The sequence below is a fragment of the Myxocyprinus asiaticus genome, chromosome 34 (genome assembly GCF_019703515.2).
Source record: "Myxocyprinus asiaticus isolate MX2 ecotype Aquarium Trade chromosome 34, UBuf_Myxa_2, whole genome shotgun sequence".
Classification (NCBI taxonomy): Eukaryota; Metazoa; Chordata; class Actinopteri; order Cypriniformes; family Catostomidae; genus Myxocyprinus; species Myxocyprinus asiaticus.
In genome coordinates this window covers 29,105,864-29,115,404 of record NC_059377.1, presented here as the reverse complement: position 1 = coordinate 29,115,404, position 9,541 = coordinate 29,105,864, and the positions used below count along the sequence as shown (strand labels likewise).

The following is a 9,541-nucleotide window of genomic DNA, read 5'->3' as shown; positions in this document are numbered from 1 at the left end:
ATTTCTACCACAGTACTTTCCTAAACACCTGTTTGTCACTCCACACTGTTAAATATTCCTGATTCATGAGATTACTGCGTGCAATGTCTAAAGTTTGTTTTTGAGGTAATTTGATATAATATTTAATATTTTTTTAAATGTTGCAAATTTATGTAGCTAATGAGAATCATTATCACATTTATTTTCAGACAAAATACTTTTTATCATTTTCAGTTTTGTTCAGGGTGATTGAATCAAAAGTTGTTTAATAACTGTCCAATAAGTGAAAGAATAGTATTTAGGAGGAAAAAGCTCCTCTGTTCCAGGGGCTAAAGACCCTTATAAAACACATTGTTTTTTTGAGTGGTGTGAAAAGACTAGTTATGAAAAATATTCAAAGTGCGTTCACACAGACTGATCCAATAACAGTGGAGATTAATTTGTTTATACTTAAGATGTTATGAAATGCCAAATGTGATTGAAATGAACAGAAAATGGTTAACCCTTTTCTAAAGTGGTTATTTTGAATGAGTATTATCTTAATTTGTTACTCAAAAAAGCATCTTGCTGTCTCAAAGGTATTTGCCTAAGTTGACAAATTTTGCCTACAACTAGCCTGTTGTTCCTATATTTACACAATATCATTATAACCCCATTTGGGACCTTTTTCCACAAATGTCTCCACCGGTTTTTTTGTTGTTGATGTTTTGATTTTGTTTTTTGTTTTTTTGTTTTTTTTATTTTAATCAAAACAACCTTTCGTTATTATTTATTTTCAAACAAATTATGTTGCTCCATCAATATTCAATAAAAATACATATATATTTTCAATCTTGATAGACTTTGTGACCAGAAAAAAGCATGTTTTCCTTAAGATGTGCCTTTAGCCCAGTTGTACCCTATAATGCTATATAAGGGTTTAAAATATATTTTTGATAAAACTCTAAAATTGAATTTTGTCTGACTTTGTTAAAAACCTTTTCAAATGTGTCATCGAAATCTTGTCAAACAAATGCATCACCTGGGTGTCTAATAATATAAATATTTGAATGTTGTTACAGTGGATAGTAACTGAAATAGTGAATTTGGAAGAATAAATCCTGATATATGGCAAAATTATTCCGTGAAAGTAAAGCTTAAAAAAAAAAAAAAAAAAAAAGAAATCTAGATAAGGTTTTTTTTTTTTTTTTTTTATGTGCAAGTGCTTAGAAATCCATCCGCGATGCTGTACCCTGGGAATGAATGGGTGCCGTAGAAGCCCCGCCCTATCCGGTTCCTTGTCCAATGAATACACACGATGCACCATGATGGGACGTCACGCATACTGGCGTCGTGTCGGGATTGGAATGTAACAGAGTAACAATCGGAACAACTGAGCAATAGGTGATTCGGCTCGCGGATCAAGGAACTCAGTTAATTTTATTTGTTAAGCAAAAATCCTGTGAAACTCTCCTACTGGTTTCACGCTATTTACTTAAAGAGAAACCTCCCTTTCCAGACCCGGTGTTCCGATGAAAAGGAAATCTACTTCTTGCGTGTGTGAAGGTCCACGGAGAGCACAGGAAAAAGAGAAATGCAGGGATTCGTGAGGTTACCTTCGTTCCGGTGAACTGCCCCGTTTTCCATACACTTTATATTATTGTTTTGGAGCGAAATGGAGTTATACTGCGAGCGGTCGGATTTTGCCTAGTCTGGACGTCTGGTTTGTAAACCTCACAAATTTAGGAGAGAAACCTCAGTCGTTGTGTTATCAACCACTTTAAAGCTTTCAGTGGGACTTACATCTATTCTCCGAAGGCAAACTCTATATGAGTCAGTGCCGCAACTCTCCACGGCAAGTCGGAAGGGACGCGTTTTTCTAGCGCGTGTCCTGTAAACAAACGTTGCAGTTTTATTATTTCACCGGGAGCGAACTAAATCGGTGTGTAAGCATACCTGAATGTGTTTACCTGACAGGCGTCTAACTTCACGGGTACTGTTACTGTAACAGCTACACTGTGACATGTTGAAACTAGACAGACGAGGGAGAGCGAGAAAACCGATGTAAAATCGCCCACATGCGCTGGATCTATCTCTTGCTGTTAGGTGATCGGAATCTGAAGAAGAAGAGAGAAGACGTGAGTTGTAAATCCTCGCAGGCTGAAAGATGGCGGAGCAGTACTATAGCAGGAGGAGGTGGTGGTGAGAGACAAACTTCCAAGCGCTCGAGATTTATTTGCAAACACCGCGATCTGGCCTTCAGGACACATGCAGGCCAAAAAACGATATCTGATCTCGCTCGTGACTGGCGCGTTTCTAGTTGTGATCTTTTACTTTGGAGGTCCGGCGGTCACGGGGACCAGGAGCCGGCATGGCCGGAGCCGCAATGGATATAATCGTCCCGACCAGCCGTGGCCACACTTCTCGGATCCCTTACAACACTTTAGCCCGTGGGATCATTCCGACACGGAGGAATATAACGTTCACATATCGCCCAGGCAAAAAAGAGACGTGAACTCAGGCGTTTATAAGGGCAAGAAGTGTCGCATGCAGTCGTGTTTTGATTTCTCCCTGTGTCAAAGAAACGGATTCAAAGTGTACGTGTACCCCCAGCAGAAGGGAGAGAAAATCTCAGAAAGTTATCAGAACATTTTATCCACCATCGAGGGCTCTCGGTTTTACACATCAGACCCTGGCCAAGCGTGTCTGTTCGTCCTGAGCTTGGACACACTGGACCGAGACCAGTTATCTCCACAATATGTGCACAATCTCAAAACGAAGGTGCAGAGCTTGCCTCTGTGGAACAATGGTAGGAATCACCTCATATTTAATTTGTATTCAGGCACATGGCCCGATTACACGGAAGACTTGGGCTTTGACATCGGTCAGGCCATGCTGGCCAAAGCGAGCATCGGCACAGAGAACTTCAGACCCAACTTTGACGTGTCCATCCCACTGTTCTCCAAGGAGCATCCAAGAACCGGTGGGGAGAGGGGGTACTTGAAATATAACACCATTCCACCTTTTAGAAAATATATGCTAGTGTTTAAGGGGAAGCGCTATCTGACCGGCATTGGTTCGGACACGAGGAATGCCTTATATCATGTTCATAACGCGGAGGATGTAGTTCTCCTCACAACCTGCAAACATGGAAAGGACTGGCAAAAACACAAGGACGCGCGCTGTGACACGGACAACGCTGAGTATGACAAGTGAGTTCTGCTTTTGTTGGGCGAAATGCTCAGAAATGGTAACCATATTTTCCACAAAATACCATAAGCAAAATAAATTATTACAGTGTAACTGAGGAAATTTGTCATAAAAATACATTTAAAATGACATGAAGATTCTGAAAGCTGCTTACACTGTGTGAGAAGATACCCATATTCATATATTATGGCTTTACAGTAGAAAACTATGGTGCTTTGGGAAACTTTGTTTACCTAGGTACACTTTGTATTGCTTTGGAGAGCCATGGCCATGTTAGACGCAACCTCAGGTACAGTAGTGAGCTGGAATCTCTTATCCTTCTTTACATCCCATTTCAATCACTTATTCAAATCGGTTTAAATCACTCCCAGCAAAGGGAATTTCGCCCTGGTCTCAGATGATATAGCAACTCAATCTCGATATGTTTGGACACGTTTCATGTGCTTGAAATATAGCACCTATCTCAACAGAGAAAAGGAGCACATAACCTTGTCTTTGTGCGTAATTAGAAAGCTGACCCTGTGTAAATAAACCATAATTGCAATCTTTCTTTGTCATGAAATGTTAACACATTCATAAGTAGATCAGCCACATGCTAGTATTTAGTCTTCCAGTCTACAAATGAGATTTCTGATTAACCAGAGGCAAGTTAATGAATATCTAACTTCCCTGATCTGTTAGGTCTCCTAAATGAAAACCGATGGCAAAGTCAAACAACTTGAATCACAATCCGATAGAATTCACAGGTGATTTCACTGTACATTGGGAGAGTAATTACCTGGCGGAAATCACTTGAAAACCGCCTGAGTGCTCATTAATGGGATTTCAGACTCAGCATCTAGAGGAAGACGGCGCTCTTCCTCTCGCTGTAGCCCACTCCCAGTTAGTCATGGCATGAATGTCGGTTGGTGTGCAGATATTTTTGGCACCATGTTTCTCCCTCCCATGATGCTGCTGAGGTGCTTCTCAGCAGGATATTGTGCTGTTAATTGGGGAGTAAAATTGTGTGTGTGTGTGTGTGTGTGTGTGGCAGAACAGCTGTTTGGAACAAGAGCGAGCTGAGCCATGCCATTTGTTTGTTCTGTTTGGTTAGAAAAAATGATGTTGGTTGGTTAAAGGAATAGTTCACACCAATATGTACTCACCCTCATGTAATTCCAAATATGTAGCACTTTCTTCCATGGAATGGAAAAGGAGTTAGAAGAAAGTCCATGATGCTTCTTTAAATAATGACAGTGAATGGTGACCACGGCTGTCAACCAAAATTTTTAGTGCATAGTGACTACAGTTTCATTCTGTTTCTCACACAAAGCTATTATATGGCTACTGGAAACTTGGAATATAGTGCATGAGTTAAATGAATTACTTTTATAATGCCTTCATGGTGCTTTTTGTCCTTTTTTGGTGCTTGATTGCCCCTGATCCCCTCAACTTTCATTTAATGCAAAAGAGAAGCATGATGCTTCTTATCCAAATGGATTTGAGCTTTCATGGGCTTACCTTTTAGACTGGATGATTTTCCAGTTTTTAAAATGACTTGCATCTAAATGGCTTCAGGCACTGGTGGTCCGACAGTGAGCTTGCCAGATTTGTAGTTGAGACTTGGCCCTGCGAATGAAAGTTCTCCATGCCACGGTTTAGAATTTACCAAGCTGCAATAACTCGCCAGTGCCAAGCATTATTAAACAATAGATTCATTCAGTACTGTGTCACAAAGCACAGCGCTGGTCACTACCCCAGCTGAATGAGTAGAGGAAATCCAATCTGCCGCAATGTGATTTGTGGAAGTTGTCACATTGATCTGATACAGATGAAGGAAATTATTTCAAATCCCTCCACCGCAAAGGATATTTGTCTTAAAACTCTTAACAAAATCGTTATTCCTGGAAAATGAATCACTGATACGGAAAGGTAATATTTGCAATGCCGACTGAGGTTACTGTAATCAGTGTATGTGTATTTTTTCCACTTTAATACCAAACCAGATATTCCAGACTTTATTAACTGTGACCCTTAGGGTGTTTTAGTCTACTTAACAGGGCATTAAAGGACACTGCAAGGATCAGAATTTAATATTTCATCTCTTTCCCTTCTTCACAGCCCCTTTTTCCAACAACACAAAAAAGTTTAAAATTGATTAAAAACATGTTTAATCATGTTTTCTAAGGCTGCAAATAACGATTATATTTTCAATTAATCTAATGATTATTTTTTGATAAATCTATTGATTATTTTCTGATTAATTGATTAATCCTTTGGTTAACTTACTAATAAATAATAACCATAACTTCTGCCATGAATCTTTCAACATTTTATTCAAACATTTTCTCAAAAAAATAAATAAATACTTACTTTACAAATAAAATATTCCCAACATAAAAAAATAAAGTGCCAAGAATGAAAAGGCATATATTAGTAATACAAATGTTCGTGAGTCCAACATATATTCAGCCCAACATAAATAGTGCAAAAAAAAAAAGATTTTAGGGCATCATTCACTCAGCATACAGTGGCATCCTTTTTATGGAAACAATTTTTGCACACAGCTTTGACTCTTCCTGAGACACAAAAAGACACACAAAATAAAATTAGTGGCATATTTTTATATTAAATCTATGAATGAACTTTTACCTAATGATACTATTCATCACAAAAGATAAGATTTATGCAGTGAAGGCCTAATTAGGAAAGGTGTTGTTTACTATATTCTGCCATTAGTTACGGTGAATAGTGTTGAGTATGATTTACTTCAGTGGCTAGTGCCAGTTGTAATCGGAAATGCACTTGTATTATTTATTTGCAAAATGTTGCTTACACCGACTTGGAGCGTAACGTTAATGTAAATCTACATCGTTTAGTTTCATAGGTCTATATGCGCATAAACAGCTTTCAACTTGCAAATGGGCTGGAATGCGACGTTGCCATACTAGCCATTAGCATCTGCTCTAGGGAGTCTTCGTTGAATTTTTGTGTGAAACATGACAGATAAGGAGACAACAATGACTCCCAGGCACTGGCTACCAACAATCCGACAAAACTCACTGTAATAGTCCAAATACTTAAGCTGCTGTCTCATTGTTTTGAGGTTGGAGAGCCCCAGGATATTTTCTTTTGAGATGCTCGTGCATAGCACTTGTGCTGCTGTGGTAGGCCATTTCACTTTTACAAAGCATGTAGAGCAGCATTTTATTAGGTCTCTGTTTAAAGAATTCCCACACTTTTGATGATCGGGTTAGAGCTTTTTGGGATAAAGTCTCATTTCAGCATGCCCGGGAGCTGGAGCCACCATCATTGGGGATGATTATAAACAGTGGGACGCATCGACGCATTCCACGCAAAGTGACATTTACGTAATCGACGTCATCAATTACTTTGACGCGTCGTTCCGGCCCTAATGTTTTCCCACCTTTAGTTGGTGGTAAGAGTATGATTGTTGAGATTTTATCACCTAGTGAAATCATGGTGTGAAAATTACTTTCACAAATGATGGGAAAAATTCTAATACATTTTGACAACTGGTGAGTTTCTGTAGTTGCCTGTGGTATTAGCAGGGTTCCCACAGTCACGGAAAACATGGAAATATCAATACATTTCAGTCAATCCAGTTGTCATGAATGCCTCAAAGTCAAGGAAATATTTTGGTCAAAAGGAGTGGGAGGCATGTATAGTGTGAGGGTTATCTTTTGAACTTTTATGGTTGTTTTATTATTATTTCTTATTGGTAGATTTCTGTTATTTCTTTTATTTAGGCTATGCATAAGTAGGGTGCAATTTACAGTAATATTTGCCATGGAAGTTACTGGAGTGAATGCAACAGTTTAATTTGTTTAATATTCAACACTCTTATCATCTGTACAATTGCTCTACCCCACAGTTTCTGTTATTTGTTTCTGTTGTCACATTAATAAATCATGGTTTTTTTCATGATCTCACCTCACTCAGATGAAGTAGTGGCCTGTGCTTGTGTAATGCTAATGTGAGATAATTAGCCAGAATAGAGTTCTACTTAATTACTGTTAGTTGATTATATATTTCTGTGCATAATGTACTTGAGCTAAGGCAGCCTTTATCAGATCGTAGTATGAATAATTTTAATTGTATGTCAAAGGGAGGAGGTAATTTCTGTATGTTTAGTTTTGTGTTTACTTCACCCTTTTGAAGGTTTTGTCTATAATTTAATGACTTTTGTTAATCGAAACATTGAATCAGTGTTAGACAAGTCGAGCCCTAGATATTATCCCAGGTTTCTTATGCATTCTGTGTGGGTGGCCACCACCCCCTTCTTATCCATCCCTGTCTGAGAGTACAGTCCCCCTACTCATTGACCCACTTTCAGAAGGATTACCACAGGAACATTCCCTCCAGCCAAAAAAAAAAAAAAAAAAAAAAAAGACCACCAGACTGATTCTGAAACCAGACTGATCTCACAGTGAAATCGGAAACAGTAGGTTGACTTTTATTTGGCTAAAATTGTTCTGTGCTTCCTGAAATTCGAAACACTGCCCCCTGTGGCCAAAGCTGTAAGTGTTGTTAGGCGTATGTGCACGTGTGATGTGAGCTCCATTTTTCGAGTGAAATGTCAACAGAGGGGTGGCATATGCAAGTTGTGAAGCCAGTTGTTTTCAGCTGTCCCCAACCCAATCCCCAACACTAAACCTAAATGAAAAATGAGACCTCTGAATGGCATTCATCACAGATTATGCGAACGTGATTATTTCCTGGTTTCAACACTGGATTAACACCAAGGTCTCCCAAGCTACCAAAGCAACAAGCTTCTGGTCACGCCACAAGGGCAGGTAAAAATGTCTGATGGGAGATAGCTCTTGTGAGTTGGCATAATCCTGCTGGAACTCTTGGAAGCAACATGGCCGACTTCAGGTGTGATCATGTTGTGGGAAACAACAACAGCATTGCTATACCACGGACTCACCCAGCCTGAACTGGTAGTCTTCAGTCAATACTTTGTACTAAAACTATAACTGATTGACAAGTCTGATTGAATCTGAATCTAACCTTTCATGCTGAACCACAGGATACTATGAGATTAACTTCTGCTTGTTAAAAGCAGGTCCAAACCAAAAAATTTAGAAAACAAGAGGCAAAAAGATATTATTTTTATCCAGATACTGTCAATGTTTTCTTAAAGTCTATGAATTAATAAGTGGGATGTAGAGTAGGAAAAGCATCTTTCATTCCTTCACCGTTTCCCCACCAAGAGCACAGCAGGTGGCAAGTGGCCAATCACATCCTCTGAAAGGAATTTGCAGAGCAGAGAAATGATTCCATGGTCGAGTGGAACTTCTGGGAAGTTATGTCTTTTTCAGGTACATATTTAAGTCTCACTTTCTAAATGGATCTGAAGTGCTTTGAAAGAATGGTGGGCCTCCTGACTGACTCTGTGTTTCATAGGGAAAGCTATGAGAGAGAGAGAGAGAGTTTACAGTAATATTTCTCAATAGTATACATTAAAGGAATAGTTCACACTCATGTCATTCATAGTGAAAAAAAAAATATTTTAGAGACTTTTTTCCCCCATACAACTAAAGTTCATAGTGACAAGGGGCAGTCAAGCTCCAAAAAGAGACATACAATCACATAATTGTGTGCTATATTCCAAGTCTTCTGAAGCCATGTGATAGCTTTTTGTAATTTTTAACATACCGAATTATAATTATTCACTGTTAATATTTACCTCCCATGCGGCTCAAATAAAAAATGGTGTCAACGATGCAGGTTGCTTGCCAATAACATCAAGCGGCATTGGTTGTCAGGTGTCTCGTAACCAAATGTTACGGCGTCAAACCTGTGCCGTATTTGATGATAGAGCTGCAAAAACAACTGCATATTGGTTTGGAATGACAGGAGGGTAAGTAAATTATGACAGAAGTTTAATTATTTTTGGGTAAGATATTCCTTTAATATACAAAAAAAGTGTTAACAAGACTGACCATTTCACATACATGGAAGCTTTTACGAATTTTAGTCTTGAGATATTTGTCTGGTAGTGTGGCAGCTGAAATAGTGGCTTTAGCTGGGATATGCTGAAGTGGTGCGAGATGGTGGGCCCTGAGGATTCTGGTCTCCCCCGTGACCATTAGCCGTAAGTATTAGCCATGGCCTTTTAATCCAGCTCTCAGAGGAGAAAGTCATCTGTTACTGCTGTGGTTTTTACTTTCTGCAGATCAGCCTCACAGTTAGGACTGAAGCGATTAGTCGACGTTATCGGCAAAAATTTTCATTGTCGAATAGTTGTTTGATGTCATTTAACGTAACATGAGATCTTATGAATCTCTAATGATAACGCGAGAGCAGCACTGCAGCTCGTGCCTGACTGAGTAGAGGAAGAAAACACAGCTCACAGTCCAGATGCACT

The 9,541-nt window shown here is 39.1% G+C and overlaps 1 protein-coding gene across 1 annotated transcript in view; it reads left to right on the top strand.

Annotated features, from left to right (window-relative positions):
- The first annotated feature begins 1,303 nt into the window (after positions 1-1,303).
- LOC127425512 (exostosin-1b) overlaps positions 1,304-9,541 on the top strand; it is a 128,618-nt gene continuing 120,380 nt past the window's right edge. The window contains exon 1 of the mRNA XM_051671589.1: positions 1,304-3,170. Coding sequence (XP_051527549.1) covers positions 2,227-3,170 — 944 coding nt within the window. The 5' untranslated portion in view covers positions 1,304-2,226. The remainder of the gene's footprint in view (positions 3,171-9,541) is intronic.